The sequence below is a fragment of the Diachasma alloeum genome, unplaced genomic scaffold (genome assembly GCF_001412515.2).
Source record: "Diachasma alloeum isolate Michigan unplaced genomic scaffold, Dall2.0 Dall_scaffold_00494, whole genome shotgun sequence".
Lineage (NCBI taxonomy): Eukaryota > Metazoa > Arthropoda > Insecta > Hymenoptera > Braconidae > Diachasma > Diachasma alloeum.
Window position 1 is genome coordinate 315,398 of NW_021680627.1, and position 19,835 is coordinate 335,232.

Here is a 19,835-nt window from a genome sequence, read left to right on the forward strand (position 1 = left end):
TGGTTCGATTGACAATTCAAGAAATTTGAGGAATTCTCGTTTTCTTGTTGCTGAAAAATGTGAAAACGCCATTCGCTTTTCTTTGAAATTCGAATTTCACAGTTTCCTCCCCTAACTGGAATTCAATGTCGCTTTTCTGAAAATTAAATCCAATTCCAATTTTTTTCTAACGGCTATGACATATATACTATATACAAGTATGAAATGTATCACTAAGTGTCACATTTTTGAACAAAGAAAGACATCGAAATAAAAAAAATTTCGAATAACAAGTTTTATTCGATTGGAATGCGTCATCTCTCCGAGTGTACTTGATAAACTTTGTAACAAGTATTCTGATACACCCGAAATAATCACCCTGACCTTGTTCACATGCAATTACTCCCCGAATTATGTCGACCGATCGGGTCCGACAATCAGATGTTGTCTCTGAACCCCCGATAAATCAGGGAAGCAAATTCCCCGACTACTGCAATTACCCGACGAATTCTCATGGCATCGAGCTTGTGGTCACATTATTCCGAGGGCCACGCACTAAAACAGGGTAATAAATCAAATCGGCAACTACATGCGGCGCCTACCTTTTTTACCCACAGTATCGGCAACGATAACGAAGTGAAGACGATAACGCTGGACCAATAAATGCGGATACTTTGCCCTCTTGGGTCCATTCTGGCTTCTTGTTCTGTCACCATGAATTCATCTGCGTCGCAAATCGGTAAATAGTACTTTTTTAACGGTGCACCCGTTGACAGTGAAATTATTCGCTGAGAAAATAGAAAAAAAGAAAATTGGCAGAGTGAAAAGTGCACGATGTTGGATCTGGAGAGGAATGTGATGCTCGTGTTGAGGACGCGGCAGGACAGGACTGACAGGAGGCTGAGGCATAAGAAGAAGGCTAATCCACCCCCGATGGAGCCCCCGCCTCAGCTGTTGAATAACAATAATCTTTATACCGATTTTAATATGAACTTCAGTGAAAATGTTAAGCAGGAAGTTGCGAGAAAAAAGGTACTGGAATTGACAGTTTCCTGCGAATTTATTCATTCATTTGTGCAGGGGTGTGAGAATGCAAGTCTCGAAAATAATTCCCCTGATTATTTTGAAATAATTATGCACAATAATTATTTTCGGCAAAGGTCTGTTACATTTTGCTCTCGATCTATTAATTATTATTATTTTGAGGATCTCGTGAAGTGTATGATGATGCGTAAGAGAAATGTCAAACGATATTTCTTGGAGAACACAAAATTATCAACAAAAAAGTTATTTTCCTGTTGTTTACAAAATAATTTGCAAATTTTTATTTTCAAAAACATTCAAAAAATGCACTTCAACTCATATCTTTGATCGTAAAAGTTGATTATTGATATTGAATTATTAATAGAAGTCACTTTCTCATGAATCAGAAGGAAAGTTGAAGTTCTCTTACGTCAATACTATCTAATGACCCTCGCAATTGCATCATATCAACATCTCAGGATGAAACAAAACGCCGATCAATTCGAAAGTTCTGTAAAATCTACGGTTTCACTCCGAAGGAAAAAAAAATTTTTTTTGAACGCTAATAAAACGAATGCACTTGGATTGCGTCAGTCCGGACGATTAAATATTTAAACCCTCTCCAGGGATTTGCGAGGAGACAGGAACCCTATGAATACCTGAGAGCGGTGACAGCGTAAGATCTCGTAGAGGTGCCCTCCACCATTCTCATGCCACTTCAGAATTCCCCTCAAAGTGCACGTAAAATGCGTCACATTATCTGAGAATAGCAGTGTTATCTCATTCGGAAATCTGTTTCGTCGCCATGAACTCACGAACTGTCTCTTCAATTGAATGTTGTTGGCGAATTATTGATAATAACAAAGGCGAATTATCGATGATAACAAATTGTATGGGTAGTTCAGTGGTAATTTTGAAAAAAAAAGAAATTGAATTCGATTTTAAGGGCACAAGCGAGTGAGGAAAGAGGTTTATGAAATTTCAAGTTTCAGGTAGGATTCAAGTTTTGTAAATATTATCCTGATGTATTTTAGAAGTGCATTAGTTGTTTTTTTTTCTATTTCTATTCCATCATTATTCAAAATGGACACTTTAGACTTTTTTTTTCAAATGTTAAAACTTTATTGAATTGCTGATGAAATAGAATTTTTCTATTTTCCTCGGAGAACATATTTATTTCTCTTTGTAATGAGCCCACACTGAGCGCAATCAATCAATTTAATCCTGAGTTATGAATATTTAAAAAATGTCAGAAGTGTCCATTTTGCCCAGGGATGGCCATCAATCTTCCGATTCTTCAATATTAAAAGAATTTCCGACTTGCATTGATCAAGGTTTGAATATACTAATCGAAATTTAAAAATAGTAAACTAATTGATAACCTAAATTTCCAATTGATGATGAATTAAATAATTAAAAATATCGAACTATAAATTTTCTATTAAGTACATAATACCAAATTTCTTATAACGGATTTCCGATTATCCAAATAATCGTCAATCTTCCTAACTCAATTACTGATTAATGAATAATTCAAAATTTTACTATTTGAATTGATGATTGCTTCAATAATTAAAATTTAAGAGTGATGTTAACTAATTGACTACTAATAATTTAACAGTAATTATAATTCATGAGTATGACTATCCCTGACTTTGCCCTACTCTGCCCTAGACATCGCTTATCTTAAATTTCCTGAAATTGTCTATAGGCTGATATGGCTGATTTATTACGTGTTGTTCCACTGTCTTTGTCTCCGGCAAGTTGCAATTTTTAATTGAATCCGCTCTAACTGGCCAGTGAATTAGTTGAGTTGAAAGGATGGTTCGGTAGGATTCATGGCTCACTAGGGCTTTTGTCGTTACGCTGGCGCAAGTCTAGCCGGTGCAATCGAGTTTGTGGCCGTTCGAAAGTTTTGAAGTAGTTGGACACGCTCCGGTGACCAGTTCTACCTTCTCTCCTTTGTTAACTTCATTCTTCGAATGGAAGAATTGGATTTTACATCCTGAAATTTTGGCTGAGAATTGGCGTTTTCCGTGTATTTTTTCGTTGGGAAAAAATCGTGAAACACAATTTTAATTTTCTGTTACAAATTCACGTAATAACAGCACTGAATTGCTGCACTCAGAGATACAGTCTCAATTTGAACGAAACAAACTTCATTACAGTCAAATAAATCGTATCATTAGAATCGAATAAACGATTTATTTGAATAAATCGTCTCATTAGAATCGAATAAAGGATTTATTTGATATAGATAAATTATTCATTTTCATGAAATTAAAATATTTTCATTGAAATAAATATATGCTTTTATTAATTAGAAAAAAAAATATTTGAGTGAATAAAACAATTTATAATTAAGAGTTTTGTTTTAGTCAAATACGTAATTTCTCTCGGGGCAAGGCTCCAGGATTTTTTCCTCTCAAAAGCGCATTACCCTTGATTTTTTTGAACTGTTGATGACGTCTTTCTGATGATATCGATGCTAATAACTGCACGTAGGCCCTCAACGAGCTGATAATCTCCGATTCTCCACAAAAAAAAATATTCACAGAGCTCTTAAATCCATAAATTCCCCAGACAATCGCCCAATTGTTCCAATAGTTATTCAATAATCACCTCGACGATAAACTCCTTCATAATGCTCAATTGCCTATTCCCACCGCAATTACCACATTCACGTAATCACTAGCCCCCAATTAAGATTAAAATCCCAGAGAAAATGAGGAAAAAATCACGATAACGAAGCACCCGCCACTGAAGGATCAACCCATCCTCTGAACTAATTGACGAGTCGTTCCACTCCAGTTATTACGTCACAATATAGGCGACAATCCACGGGGAGGTAACCGGCTTATGCACAATTTTCCACGACCCGAATGCTCTTATCACCGAGGCGCTCGGCTAATTGCCCACCTTTTGCGTACAACTTACGAAGGATGCTCCACATTGCAGTGTTACCCAATAGCACCGCAAAATACTTTTTTTATTCCTTGATGATCATGATTTAATTATCTATTGGTTTAATTAGAATTCACTTGAATAAATGAAGACTATTGTTTAAGATCGATTGATTGAACTAGACGAAAAAAGGCTGTAGGCTTTGATTTTTTATCATTAAATAATGAAGTTAAAAAATCTATTAATAATAGAATAATAATAATTTTATTTTTTTATTCAATAATTTTGTTTTTCATTCTTTTATGAATAATGAAAATCAGGAAATTTCACATAAATATATTCCTGCGTTTTTAATTCACAATTCGTTGAAAAAATCAATAGGACTCGTTAATTGCAGTCATAATTTTCGTTATTTTCACTCAGCCAAAAGCTAATAGAATTTTCTATCCCATCCGTTACGTTTTCCCATGAAATTTTTTGGTTTAGACAATTTAAAAAAAAACAAATAAAATTAAAAAATGCCTTATTCTATTCCGTGGTATATGCCACCACTGTAGGATCAGATGTCCGTCAAGGGGAAGGGGCAGCGTAGACGCCGTGCCCTGTTTCACCGGAATAGAAGGACACCCGCACCGGAGGAAATCGGGTGGGGCCCCCACTCGTCATTTCCCACCTACTCACTGTCTCAAAATGTAAACAATTGGTTGGCCTCACGAGTGGGGGCATTTCCACCGTCTGAATTACTTTTCCACCAAATTATAATGATTAGTTTGATGCGGAGAGCAGCGGGTTTTGAGGTCCCCCTGGGTCTCGGCGATTTGCACGTTTCATTCGAACGTTAATCGGTTAATTAAGGTGAGGGAGGTGGTTGCAAGGTCGATGCCGTGGAGTGGGGCAATCAGTTGCCCCAGTGAGGATACATTTTTCAGCATTAGTGGTTGACACTTCGCGCAACTTGCAAGTTAAGTGTCTAGAAAATAAATTAATTTCTTCTCACTTATTTTCATTTTTTTTCCGCTCGAAATTCGCGTGAATATTCGATCATCCGTTGATGATTATTCGCTATTAATTATTAGTTATCCTTGATTAATTATTGATAATTGTTTATTTGCATTTATTTGATCGGAGTGAAGTAGAATATGAAGAAGTGAAAGAAGTGAGCCCTCACAATTATCGAGATAGTGAAGTTCAGTTGATCCGTTGGCTTTGCGACTCTTCAGGGTCTTCAGCCCGTGGAGTTGAAGCCGTACGTTTGAATAGGTGTGATAGGGAGGAATTATGGTGGACAGAGAGGACGAGAATGAGGGCGGCAGCTCACCGGACACGGTGATTGCGCGAGTGGAGTTCGAGGCGGCCAGGAGGCTGAGGCATAACAGGACTTCCGGGGAGTACCACACGGCTGCCGATTCCAGCCTGAGTTTGGATGTCACCGGGGGGACCCCGGGGACTGAAGCGAGTGGCGGTGGCACCGCTGGAGGAACTGGGAAGCAGGAGGAGAAGAAGAAGAAGCGGTTTGGAACCTTGAAGAGCACTTTCCGAAGGGACAGCGGGTTCTTCAAAGGGAAGAAGAAGAGCAAGGAGTTGCAGGCACAATCTTCGGCGGAGCTGGAGTTTTCGGAGGATGTGCCCAAAGGTGTCGGATTTATTTTAGGTTTCATCAGCTTTTTTCATCATTGGTGCAATTTGCTTTTGAGATTTTTGCCCCTGAGGCAGAGGCGACAAGATTTTGGGGAGTTTTTTTGGAAACAGCTCGGGACTTACGAGGAAAATATGTTGAAATTACTCATAATTTTCAATTTTACTCATAAATTAAAAATTTTTTGTAACTGAAAATTCACAGTTCGATGAAGAAATTAATAGGAACTGTACATTTCAGTTCGATTAGGCTGTGAAAATTAGTGAAAGTCCGAGAAATTATTGTAAATACGTGCTTGAATTTTTAAATTTATTGAAATTTCGAATATGTTGAGAAAAATTTGAAATTCTATTGAATTTCCAGGGAAATTCAAAATATCAAAATTCTTTTTCCCAAAATCTAATTGTTCTCCAACTTGAATCGTTCTCCCAAGTCCCCTCCAAATCTCTCGACTCCGACCCTAATTAATCAATCCAAATAACCACCAACCGACGAGACTAAAAAAATCGTGCGATGTGCCCAATAATCTCATCTCGTTCTCGACCCACTTAAAAAATCGTTAGAAGCCCCAGTAGAGCCTGTATCCAGGGCGCTAACACTCATTGTTACGGTGGCTTCTCGCAGAGCCAAACAGAAGAACAGGTGCACCACTGGAGAAGAGATACTCTCCAACGCCACCGGCCCACCCAAGTCCATCGCCCCCAGTCACGAAGATGATGAAGAAGAAGTCCGGCTCGCTCGTCCGCAAACTGAGCCTCAACAAATTTCGTCTCGGCTCGAGCGATCAGGAGACACGCCATACACCCGAGGGTGGTGACAGCAGTCGTTCGCAGAGTCAATCCTCCCAGGAGTCGCCCAGTTACCCCGAGAGTCCAGTAAAATCTGGGAAAAAAACTGGACATGCGAGTCGGCTGGACGACGAGAGAGTGAAGGGAAGGGAGAAGAGAACAACTCCTGCAGCGACACCGACGTCAGAGAGGCGTAACCCAGGTACAACGTGGGGGCAAGATAGGGAGGAGGGAGAGGGTGCTGGCACCGAACGACGGGGAGACGATGGCAAACGTCGACAGAAACCAGATAAACTCGAGAAAACAGTCAGCACTGTCACTGTTGTACAGCGCAAGTCACCCTCGGTCACCATCAGGACGAGTTTCTCACAGGAGCGTAAACAAAGTCCAGGTAAGAATTTCCTCTGGGGTTTGTAAGAACAATTTTCAAAAGTTTACATTTTTCAGGGACTTGTCACTGATTTTTCAGGAATATTTCCTGTATTTTTAGGAATTCGCGATTGTGAAATTTGAAGAGTGCGAAATTCTGGAATTTCATAGACAATTTTTTGTGACATTTCACTCATGTTCATGAAAATCAAGGCTTTTTTGTCTCCGTGTGCAATTTTCAAGACCGAATGTTCTTCTCAAAATAGTTATTTATATTTCACACGGAGAGAGATGTTCAGTAAAAATTACGGAACTCACAAATCCCTCACCGATTACGGAACGACTCAGAAAATTCAAGTGACGGTATCGCAATTTTTCACAGGAGATTCAGATGAAAATTACGGAAAGCTCTGGAAAAATTCCGTGACAATTCCGCGGAATTTCCTACAATCACACTTCGCTCCAGAATCACGGGGAAGATACGTTATTTTTATCGAAATAAAAAAATATTCCTCTCCGTGCATGCAATAAAAAATAAAGGATTGTTTAATTTTTCGTTCGTCGTGATTTTATGCGGTTTCCTTCTTCAATTATTGCAGACTTGAAGAGAGAAGAGCGTCGTCCGGAGCCCTCGGGCAGTCAGGCCGTGTCAACTCTCCCCTACGCCCTCTCCAAATGGTCTGACCGTTCAGTCGACATTGGTGGATCATCCAAGAAACTAAAGCTAGCTGTAAAAGCCGGGTCAGAATCCTCCCTGAGGACGCCACCGGTGACGCCCCCCGTGGAACTCCGGCGGAAGCTGTCGCTGCTCGAGGAGAAGAGGGCGATATTTCAACGCAAGTTCTTCGCGAGCTCCGAGGGAATCCCATCGCGGGATAACTCACGGGACACTGTGGTCGGCATTCGGGGATCCCCCAGCCCCGAGGAGAACCCGAGCGAGGAAGATCCTTTCCCCGAGAACTTCGGAAACAGGCGACCCTCCAAACACATAAGTGTGCGAACCTTCGATATTTACTCGACCTTCGACGGCGATTTCGACGAGGAGTCGGAGGATTATTTGGAGGGGATTGAGGATCAGGAGGAGATTGAGCCCAGGAGCATGGCCCTCGTCGGTGAGACGACGGCTGATGTCCCCAGGACACTCAGCGTTGAAAGTGGGGTGAGAATTTCCTCGATGAAACATGAATTCAGGGGAGAATGAGGGGTTTTCTGATACCAGTGCAGTGATTTACATAAATGTGATATTATTGTTGATTATGTAAATTCAGCCGGGTTGAGTAACTCTGGGGGACATTGCGATGAGATATCTTCTCGAATTACTTCAATCCGAGGTGATTGCGTAATCCATCTCGTATTCTTCTCGTTATGTGTTTGATGATTGACATTGAGACAAAACATCGAATCTTTTTTATTTTATTTTTATTTTTTCTCACAATTTCTCAACTTTATGATAACTGTGTATCTCATGAATTTTTAATTGTGCTCTAATTACGCGCGTTCATTAATTATACGACCATTTTGGAATGGATTGCTGTTCGGAAAAAACTTGAGTAATGCTTTCTTGCTGAGAATTTTATCACTTGCGGAAAAGTTTTTCGGGCATTTCCTCGGAAAATGTTTTTCCAAGTGCACTTGAAAGATTCTGCTCTTAGAAATTTTTTGAATCTTGATTAACAGCTGCGTCTGAATTCTGAAGGTTGTGCGTTTAAATTCCTTTTGAGATGAAGTCGTTGTTAACTCTAGGCTCGTCACCTCCGCGGGGATTCCCCGCTGTGTTATTTAGGCTCCAGCGTTGCCGAATGGTCGCGGGATGGGCAATTTCATTTAATATGGGAAAACATAATTCATCTGTTCGAAATGATTTGTTTTCTTTTGTTGTTCTAAAAACTACTATAATTTTTAGACACTTCAAAAAGTCAAATTTTTCTGATTTTTTTCTGGTTAACCAGTCAAATGTAATTAAAGAAAAACGACGCACGGCGACTTTTCTTTAAGATATTCTAAATTTTCTTTAAGAAAGTCTATTGGAGTTCTATTAAAAAAGTCAATTTGTTTGTGCCAATTCTGTTGAAGATCATGCAATTTGAGCCTGTCATTTCGTTAAGATATATTTTGCTGAAAAAAAAACACATTTTGATTTCTCTATAGAAATTCTTGAGCATAAATTTTCCAAGTTTTCATCCGTTGTATTTTAATTTGTTTCTCATAATAAAAATCAAACAAAAAACTTGAAAAATTCTTCTTCAGCAATTCTTATACAAATAATCCATAATTCTTTAGACACTTCAATTTATAAAGACAATATTTTTTCAATTTTTCTAATCTAGGGTTAAAGTTGCTCATTTATCTTGAAAATTCCACAAAATTGATTTTTTTTTTATGTCAAGCGCCCATTGTTTTTTCGAAAACAGTCTGAATTTTTCAACTTTTTGAAAAAAATAGCGTCGAAACGATATCCCCCCAGAATAAAAAAACCCAAGAAACACTCGAGTTCGCACGTAATTCTATGATGCGGATCGATATAGTTGCACTTTGCGGTTCTCGTCCAGAGTTTCGGGTTACCACTCGTGGCTTCTCAGCCTCCCCTTTTCGCTTTGCATCGAGGATGAAAAAACAGTGCAAGAACACGCGAAAAAAAACAATGCAAAAATGAGGCATACAACTCGTTGGGTCGCTTTTGCGTGCACCTTTACTCTCACATTGTTCCCGTTCGCGAAGATGACGTCACATACCTGGGGCTGACTTTTTCCGGATTGTATCCCTCGGGGGAAACTTTCCATTAGTCCATTAATTTCCACCCCGAAATCCCTGTCTCTCTCTCTCGTAGTACTCAGACAGGCCGAGATATCATTGACTGTATTGTCATAGTGGCGGGGGGCCACACCGAGAAGACCAGTGCTTTGCGTTTCGCCTCATTGTCCGAGTCACTGCTGACAATCTTGCGCGTCAGACCGTCCAGTGAGCATCCTTTTGGTTCTCAAGAAAATTGTCATTTAGAAGAGTGCATTCTAACTGTTGAAAAACCAAGAATACGCGCCTTCAGGGGGAAAAGTTTTGTTTCCGGGTGTTTACTGTTTTTTGTGTATTCAATATGGAGATGGACTTGAAGTTTTGGCAGACTCTCACATTCCAAGAGCTCACGAAATGGAGAGTTCACCCGAAGTCATGGAAATGGTGCATGGTCTGTAGCCTCATGTCCACTATTTCTTTTTTCGTTGAGTCCAAGTTGCTCTGTTTGATGTCCTCTCTTTAATCTACTCGTGACATCAGAGTTGCATTCATGTTTGCGAAGAGTAATTGCGGTTTTTCGTTGTGAAAATTCGATGAATAATGCTTTTACCGTTTCCAATCTCAATTCTGCGGCTCACTGGATCTCCACGAGATAAGATAACATTTGTTGTGCATCACGTGGCATTCGGTTTAATGATTAATGTTTGTGGCTTCTTCTTCATTGATTTATTGTTTTAGGATTGTTCTTTGATTTTTTTTACAGTCGACGCACAATAGCGCACCGAGTGCAGGCGTTGGTGAGAAGAGAGAGCATTTGTATAAGATACTAGTTATTGGGGAATTGGGAGCTGGCAAAACGTCGATCATTAAGAGATACGTTCATCAATTTTTTTCACAACATTACCGCGCCACCATCGGCGTTGATTTTGCGCTCAAAGTATTGAATTGGGATCCACACACGATTATCAGGCTACAGCTATGGGATATCGCAGGTCAGTTGTAAACAAGATTGATAAAGCATACATAGTGAGAACGACAACTTATTTCTTCACTGTTTGTCTTCAAAAGGCTAAAAATTTTTGTAGAGTAAATTGAGCGCTATAAAAAGGTCTTTAAAAATTTTTTGCTGAGATTTCTCCCTTAAATTTCGTGACATTCATTGAAAATCGACTTAATTGCTGTGAATTCGGTGGCTTGTAATTCGATGTATTATAAAAATGTCTTGTCTAGCAAACTTGGTGTTTTTAGACGGAACATCCGTTTTATATTCAGTAAAAATTACGGAACAATTCACGTAATCCGCAATGGGGAATCGTTTTCCGGAAATTTTTATAGGAATGGAAGAGAATAAATCTGAAACGTCCAGTGAATTTTCAGGTTCATCACCGAACAAAGTACGAAATTGTTACGTAATTTTTCCCGAAGAAGCAAAATCTTACAGAAACTTGCTGACTTGTTATGCCTCCAAAATCAAAAATTTTTGAACGCTCAACAATTTTTATGAAGCTGGCGAGTTATTTCTACGTTCCGTTCCGTAAAATTTCTCAATCGGTGGGGAAAAATTACGGAACGACTTGTTGTCCCCACAGCGGTGAGACATCAGACGGGTGGTTAATTTTTACGGAACAAATCGTAGAATTTACGTGGCGATTCGTACAATTTCCGTTCCGACTCACACTTTTTATTGAATTTTACTTCGCTGACAGATTACTTTTTGAAATGTAATTGTTACGTTTTTTTCTGGTAAATTTTATGGAATTTTTCTCTCCGTGCATGACAAAGTTAGCCGATAAGGCACGAAAATACTAGTTTTTGAATTAGTTAATGATAATTTTCTTCCTCTTCACGATGAATTAGGACAAGAGAGATTCGGGAACATGACGAGAGTTTATTACAAAGAAGCCGTTGGTGCCTTTATAGTCTTCGACGTGACGAGAAGTGCAACTCTTGAGGCTGTGGTCAAGTGGAAACAGGATCTTGACTCAAAAGTGCAACTTCCCGATGGCTCACCCATTCCATGTGTTCTTCTCGCTAACAAGTGTGACCAGCAGAAAGAGGGATTAGTCAATTCACCGGGGAAAATGGATGATTATTGCAAGGAGAAGGGGTTTGCCGGGTGGTTCGAAACATCGGCCAAGGAGAATATTAATATCGAAGAGGCTGCTCGATTTCTTGTGAATAAAGTAAGTCTGGATATACATCATTTAATGATAATAATTTTACTGATCAACTGAGAAGAAATGTCGTGGGCATTTTCGTGTGGGAAGTTGTCTTCACTTGTACCGAGAGGAATTATGTTTTTGAGTTGAACAAAACCCTTTCATATTTATTGAATAAAATTTTTCATGGAAATTTCCAGGAATTTCATCAATGAAAATTTAAAATTTTATGAAAAAATCAATGAGGATTGTGAATTTCAGTTGAATTGTTTCCTCAGGACATTGTTGATTATGTTTGGTAAACTATTTATTCAATGTGACTGACGATTACGAATTCTTGAAATCAATCTCAATAGGTAATTCTATTGAAAATTCTATTAGCCAATTGTATTGGCCCATTCTATTGAAGGAGTTCACAGCTTTCACACCCTTTCCTGTCCAACAGAAACTATTTTATAGAAAAAGTCTGTCGAATTTGATTTTCCTATAAATTTTTTTCTATTGAACAATTTTTCCAATATTTTTCACTTCATTTTTCCTCTCGTTTCGTTAAAAAGATGAAACAAAAGGGCGGAAAAATTGAGCCGAGGAATTCTACTAATTTTTCTGTAGAATATTTTCCACTAAGCATTTCTTTTTTCAACAGAATTTTTCAATTTTTCAATAGAATCTACCGGAAATTAATAGAAAGTTCTATAGAAATCCAATAGAAATTTCTACAGAATTCTCTAGGTTTTTCACTTAAATTGCTTCGTAAGTGAAACAACAAGTTAAAATGAATCTATTGTTTCCATCAATTCCAGATACTCCAAAACGATCAAATAATGAAAGGCAATGGTGCCCAAGACCAAGTAGACGGTGAACGTTTCGCCCTAAACCAATCGCCAACGAGTTCAAAGAAGTCCTGCTCCTGCTGACAAAGTGTTATTAACCCCAATCATCCGCCCAACTTGGAGTACAACGAGACCACGCGAAAGACTGTCATCGCGTCAATCACCTAGAATTCGTGTGACAATTACGTGTTTACATTAATTATTATCTTGTGACGTGCAATAACGCTAGCCTGACCAATGGCGTTTCAATATTTCTAGTTAATGTCCATTTGCCACGCAAACTTATTTAAGGAGAATGATAAGAGAGATGGAGAGAGCAAAAGACTCTCGGAGATTACATTCCATGCCATTCCATTTGCCTAATTATCCCCCTTCCCTGGACCTCCACCTGTTAACTTCAACGGAAATTCAATTACGTTGTGGAGTTTTTTTCTTTATGGAACCTGGTGTTTACCTTGAATGTCGCTTTTAGCGCGGCCTCAGTGCCATTCGTTCATAATATCATTTTTCGAAAATTGAATTTACTTTCAGCTCTCATTCTGTAGGTTTTAATGAGCTTTCAAGTGGGGAAAGACGATGAGTTATTATTACATAAAAGGACTCCTTGGTAATTTTTATCAAGGGACATTTCGACTGATATTTTTGGGGAAATTCGTCAGTGAAAATTCACAATTTAATTTTGAAAAATATGTGGAAATGAGAAACTCAATTGAATCACCCCTGAGCTCAGATTTTTTTATTTTATTATTTATGTTTTCCAACTACTGATTTCAGTATGAAACCCACCCGTTTTGTTCCACAACTTCCCACTGGAATTTTAATCCGAATAATCACGAGAAAATGGGATGTGTGAATTTTTAATCTAGTGGATGAAATAATTTTCACGACACCCTCTTTCGTACAGAAAAATTGTGGCTATGAAAGAGTGTACTTCATGAAAATTTGGCTGTCTCAAGTAGAATTTCTCATCGCGTTCTACCATTCCACAACCCAAACGCTAATTAAATTACCCATGAGTCTAAAACTGTTTCCAAATTCCACCCCACGCTCAGGTTTTTCTATTCAACGAAGAATAAGAAAAGTAGAAGCATCGACGTTGAATTGTTGTTTCACGATGAAATTTTATACACACAATTGAGAGAAGAATATTGCGAAGATATATATGTATACACGTGCAAAAGAATTATAAAATATTAAGTCATCACCATAGGTTCACTCGAAACCGAAGCGCTCTACTAATGTCTTGTAAATAACTAAAAATTCTAGATCAACAAATCAACAAATCTTCCGTCGGTCTCAGTGAGTCGTAGCAATGCCTCCCCTGTCCTCCGTTTTAATTAAGGTATTTACACTTTTATATAACACTGTAATCACACTTTACGACTCACGAGGCGACGATTCTAAAATAGCCCGAGACGATTTTACTACTGCAATTGTTTGCGACATACAGTATCTTGAATTCTTTCTCTGTTCTCCATAAAATTATTCTTGTTTTGTTCGATGTAATAAGTGAAGACGCCATTAAATTATGCTCGATTGTTATTGTGGTTTTCTTACTCCATTTGTCCTTAATAGCAATATTTAGATATTTTATTTTCTTTTATCGCGCTCTGACGTGGGAGAAAATCTGACTTTTATTGTTACTGAGAGTTTATTTATTGACGACTGACTTTGGCAGTCGAAACCCACGGCGATTGTCTCGGCTACTGCTCGCGAGCTTACGGGGAGTCCGCTCAGGTCAGGACAGGGTCTTCAAGTGACAAAACCGATAGGGGAGAGTAGGATAAAACGACCCCTTTTGATTTTTTCAAAAATGGTAACAGCTCATTCAATTTTAAATAAAATGGAATAATTTTTTTTCCATGGAAACTACACTTCTTCCCCTTGAGAATGAGCTCAATTAATGATCTCGATTAATGAATTTGTTTCTGAGTTATGAGTATCACAAAAAAGTCAAAAGGGCGGTTTACCCCTTAGATATTTAACTGGGTTATAATTAGGAGATAATACGAATGAAGATGTTATCAAATATAAATGAAGATGGGATTGATCTGATTGCACTCGACTATCCACTTCCGGCTCCCTTCACAGCCAAACGACTTCCAAAAGGAAGCCGGGCTCCCGTGTCACCGTCAGAATGCCTTTTAAGTACTTTTGGCAAAACTTAGTCTTCGAAACTGAGATGAAAATACTAAAATAATATTTTAATACGCGTATTAAAGCATATGCGTCACAGCGTTATTTATGGTTAATTGTTTAGTGAAGAGTCTGCGGTCGTTGCCGAGAGGCTTTAACTTCCGTAAAAATGGAATATGTGCAGTTGATAAGCCATTCAAATAAGAGATAATTGCGGTTGCAGGAGATATAGAATCCCGAGGCATGAAGAAAGTAGAATTGATAGGGCATGGGATTGTGATTTGCAATGGATGGTTGCGCGAGCCTTTTGAAATCTGATGTCCACGGGGTGAATCCCTTTGACAACAGGATCAATGGGAAATTACTCCTCTCGTGGGACAATCTGACGGTTAAAATCAGGACCAAACGAAGTTTTTGGGATTTTTTTTCGGTGAAAGTCGGACAAGTTCCGACGAAACTGGTGCTCAGGGACAACTCGGGATTTGCTGAAACTGGCCAGTTGGTTGCCATCATGGGCCCCAGGTGAGAGTAATTTCCAGACTGGTGGATTGAAATGTTAATAAGTAATTGTGTGCAGTGGAGCTGGCAAAACTACTCTACTTGCTACTCTCGCGAGACTCACCGACCCAGCGGCCGGATCGATTCGTCTCAATGGAGTTGAATTATCCAAGGGTGATATGTCAACGATAGCGAGCTTCGTTCCACAGTTTGATCCACTACCTGCCATGCTGACGACTGGTGAATACATATCATTCTTTGTACGTTACTCTGATTGGTTGATTTGGAGGGAATTCGGAGGGTGAATAATAGATAATGTTGAGATGCTTCCCAATTGGGAATTTAGTACCGCGTGTGTCAGAATTTCGTTTTCCTCGGGGATCAGATTTTTCTTGATGAATGTCTCAATCCACTAGTTTCTTTTTTCGTTTGTAAAAATCGTAACGTAAGATTTTTTTCAAGGGTTTATTATCAAACATCTCTAGATAATTTTTCCGAGGGGAATTTTCTTTTATCAGTTGAATTCTTAAGGACCTGCCATGAAATAACAATTAATATAGCTTTTTTCTCAATATTCCTGGAAAATTACTCGCGTACACAGCAAAAACGAATGTCTGAATTTCACTAAAAAACGTCTGAATAAGATGAAAATTTGTCAGAATTTCAGACAAACAGGTGCCTAAACAGGAAAATTTTCATTTTATTCAGACACTCTTCAATGTCTGAAAAATATCTACAAAACGTGCGTGTAATGCAGACATTTGTTTTTACTATGCAGATGTTGTCATTAATATTATTGCATTATTGCAACTATCGTGATACTCTCTATTTACTGTAAATTCATATACAGTTGTTTCTTGAAATTCGTACAATTTTTGTCCCTATCATGCGAATTTTTCTTCAGTTACGAAAACGATGACTTTTTTTATAACTCCGACGGGTGAAAAAAATTGCTTGAAAATTTTATCTGAATGGTAGTGCGCCCTGAAACTCGATAAGTGCACATCCGCCAGGGAGAGAAGTTTCTTAGCGATGAGAATTATTGAGGAACTAGGACTGTTAGACAGCCGTGATGTTTTAATATCAAAAATCTCCGGTGGCGAGCGAAAAAGAGTCTCGATAGCAGCGGAGATGGTCACGAAGCCCAGAATTCTCTTTCTCGACGAGCCAACGACCGGTGAGTCCATCGGAAATAATTCACCGAACGAAATAATAATTCAAATTCCCCCAGGATTGGACTCGTGCTCGGCACTTCGCGTTATTCAATCGATTAAAATCGCCACAAGTGACAGCATTGTCCTCTGCTCGATTCATCAGCCCGGAATAACACTCTACAATTTATTTAGTCACGTTGTATTTTTGACTGAGGGAAGAACGGCCTTTTTTGGGAGTCTGGAGAATGCTAAGATCTTTTTCCAGAGGCAAGTGTATTTGAAGCTCTACCAACTTCGTCTTTAATTTAATATCGATTTGATTTTATTGATGAAGAGAAGGATATAACTGTCCGCATGGATTCGACGAGGCTGAGTATTACATTAAGGTCTTATCGTCACGACATTCGGAGGATCTCATGGCTGATGATCTCGACAGGAATAACGCTGAGGGAATTTGTAACGCTTACAGCCGTTCATCTTTCTCCGATTTTTCAGAGAAAATTGGAGAAGGTCCGGTGGGATTTGAGATCGAAAACATCGAGTGAGCATTTCAAAAGATGACACGCGAAGGGAAAGAAATATTCAATAAAAATTACGTATCTCTTCCGTAATTCCGGAGCGAAATGCGGTTGTAGGAAATTTTACGGAACTGGCACGGAATTTTTCCGGAGCGTTTCGTCATTTTTATCTGAATCTCCTGTGAAAAATTACGATACCGTCACTTAAATTTTCTGAGTCGATTCCGTAATCGGTGAACGAATTGTGAGTTCCGTAATTGTTACTGAACATTTCTCTCCGTGCATGCTGAAAAATTCGATAGGAGATCCTAGTATTTTCGCACTGGAAATGTTTAAAAAATGGGGATTGTTGAAAATTAGAAAATTATTAAGAATTTTAGGGGAAAAAATCTGAATCGAGTAAATCTCCTTCATACGAGTGAATTTTATGAGATTCATTACCTCATCGTTCATTATCTCGGATAATTACACTAAAACCAGCCACGATTTCCAGAAAATCATCAGCACGATGGTTCACCCAGGTTAATTGGCTCGCATGGAGATATTACCTCGAGAACATAAGAGCTATGATGAACGGATTGATTGCATTCTTCTATTACGCTGTGAGTCGATTCAACTCTACTCTCTTATCATTACGGAGTCCCATTTAATTGGATTATTTTCATTTTTATCCACCGATAGATCTCCATTGTGCTGATTGGAATTTTTTACATTGGAATTGACACTGAGAGGCAATCTGGCGTGAAGGATACGATGGGAATGCTCTATATGACGGGCACAGAGCTCGTGTATTCGTCCGCATACACAGTATTGTATGAAGTGCAGTCGGAAATTCCAATTTACCTCAGGGAGAGGCGATTCTATGGGCCGACCGCGTATTACCTAGCCATGGTATTTAGTTGGGTAAGAAATAACCCATGGAAAACCCCAGGAAGAACTAATTGGAGCACGTGCGAAAAAATTGAATAGAAATCTATTGAATTCCATTGAATTTCTGATGGAGTTTCATTGGGATTCTATAAAAAAATTATATAACTTCGGCGAAAAGTTTATAAATGTTCATTTTTCTATATAACTTATTCTATTTAGATTATTTCTATAAGAATTTTTAAAAAAGAATTTTTCATGTTTTTTCTTTGTTTGATTTTTATTATGAGAAACGAATGAAAATGTAACGGAAGAAAACTTGACGAATTTATGCTGAAGGATTTCTATAGAGAAATTAAAATTTATCAACTTTTTTCAGTAAAATATATCTTAACAAAATGATCGGCTAAAATTGCATAATCTTCAATAGAATTGGCACAAAAAATTGAATTTTTTAGTAGAACTCCAATAGAATTTCTTAAAGAAAATGCTAGGTTTTTCTATTAACCCTAGTTGCTCACCCTATGAGGGAAACCCCGCCACGCGTCGTTTTTCTTTAGTTACAATTGACTGGCTAACCGGAAAATTTTTAAAAAATTGACTTTGTCAATTGAAGTGTCTAAAAAATTATAGTAGTTTTTAGAACAACATATTTCCCAAAAATCCTAAAGAAAACAAATTATTTCGGACAGATGAATTATTTGTTCCCACACGGAGACAAATGTTCAGTAAAAATTACGGAACTAACCGTTCGCTCACCGATTACGGAATCGACTCAGAAAATTTAAGTGACGGTATCGTAATGTTTCACAGGAGATTCAGGTAAAAACTACGGAACTCTCTGGAAAAATTCCGTGATTTTAGGTAAAAATTACATGGCAGTTCCGTAAAATTTCCTGCAACCACATTGCGCTCCAGAATTACGGAAAAAATACGTAATTTTTATTCGATATTTCTTTCCGTGCATGTTAAATGAAATTGCTCACGACGCGACGTTGCCGAAAACTCGCTAAACGCGGCCGGACAGTGTAGAGTGAATTCGGCAACGCTAGAGCTTAAATAACACGGCGGGGAATCCCCGCGGAGGTGACCAAGCCGCAGACTGGGATTAAATTTTGTCATCCATGCGAATATTGTTCTATTGATCCTTTTCAGGTCCCCAAAGTCATGGCGAAGTCGTTATTCCTCACGACTTCAATTATCCTCATCCTGAGGTACGACGAAGGAACTTTCTTTATTTTCCTCGAGTATTTCGTTGCAACGACTGCCTGCGGTATCTGCGCATCGGCTTACGGAATTATGATAGCCTGTCACATTGAGCGGGTCAGTGTTGCCATTGACATTATGGCACCCATCAATCTACTCGCGATGCTCATGGCTGGGGTTTTTTATAATCTGAGAACTCTCTCGTGGGTAGCTGGGTGGCTCAAGTATCTGTCCATTTTTCATTACTCACACGAGATGATGGCTATTATTCATTGGTCGAGAGTGGCTAGGATCGAGTGCGATACGAAACACTTACCTTGTTTTGAGTCTGGGGCTGACGTCCTCGCTGAGTATGGGTACAGTCAGAGGGACTGGTGGGGCAACGCCGGGGGACTGCTGGCACTCACTGGGGGTGCGTTTTTCGTTGGGTTCTTGGGGGCGCTGAGGAGGAGAGTTGTCAAGTCTTTGTATTAATTATTTTGGATTGGAATAAATGGTTTCAAAAAAGAAGAGCCGAGGATTAATGCAGGATGGAAATCACCAGGTCAAAAATTTTTGACGCGCTTTACAGAATCGTTTGTCAAATGACAGTTTCACTAAAATCTTAGGGAATTCGAATGGAAAAAATTCGGCTGAATTGAATTCAATGTCACTTTCCTAAAAATTACTAGTCAACTGTCCACGAAATTTTCCAGATTAAAAAAAAAAACAGTGTAACGATTTTCGAAGCCTCTATTCCATTTATCAAATAAATAATATAAATAAATATGGTATATAATACATGCTATATATACTATATGCATATATTTTTTTATACTTTAATTTTTTTAACTGTAAAAACATAAATATAGTTCTATAAAAAAAATTTATAGGATAGTATATAATGCATCGCTAAAAATGAAAAAGAACGCAAAAAGCAAAAGAAACTTTTCGACAATTAAATTCTCATTGTGAAAAACTTTGTTGAAACCATTAATTTTTCCTGCATTATTATTGCGATAAAAATTAACGAAAGTGAGAAACGATAAGGTTTTG

At 38.5% G+C, this 19,835-nt stretch overlaps 2 protein-coding genes across 2 annotated transcripts; both read left to right on the forward strand.

Annotated features, from left to right (window-relative positions):
- Positions 1-5,184: 5,184 nt before the first annotated feature.
- LOC107042608 (ras-related protein Rab-44) lies at positions 5,185-13,611 on the forward strand. The gene is made up of 6 exons (XM_015263715.1): positions 5,185-5,539; positions 6,167-6,721; positions 7,311-7,858; positions 10,193-10,421; positions 11,287-11,612; positions 12,392-13,611. The coding sequence occupies exons 1-6, from the start codon at positions 5,185-5,187 to the stop codon at positions 12,503-12,505; spliced, it is 2,127 nt and encodes a 708-aa protein (XP_015119201.1). The 3' UTR covers positions 12,506-13,611.
- Positions 13,612-14,843: 1,232 nt separating this feature from the next.
- Positions 14,844-19,528, forward strand: LOC107042546 (protein brown). Its single transcript, XM_015263610.1, has 8 exons — positions 14,844-15,079; positions 15,135-15,315; positions 16,034-16,232; positions 16,287-16,476; positions 16,544-16,750; positions 17,221-17,329; positions 17,409-17,630; positions 18,750-19,528. Exons 1-8 carry the CDS (start codon positions 14,844-14,846, stop codon positions 19,272-19,274), a joined length of 1,869 nt encoding a protein of 622 aa, XP_015119096.1. The 3' UTR covers positions 19,275-19,528.
- Positions 19,529-19,835: the final 307 nt, after the last annotated feature.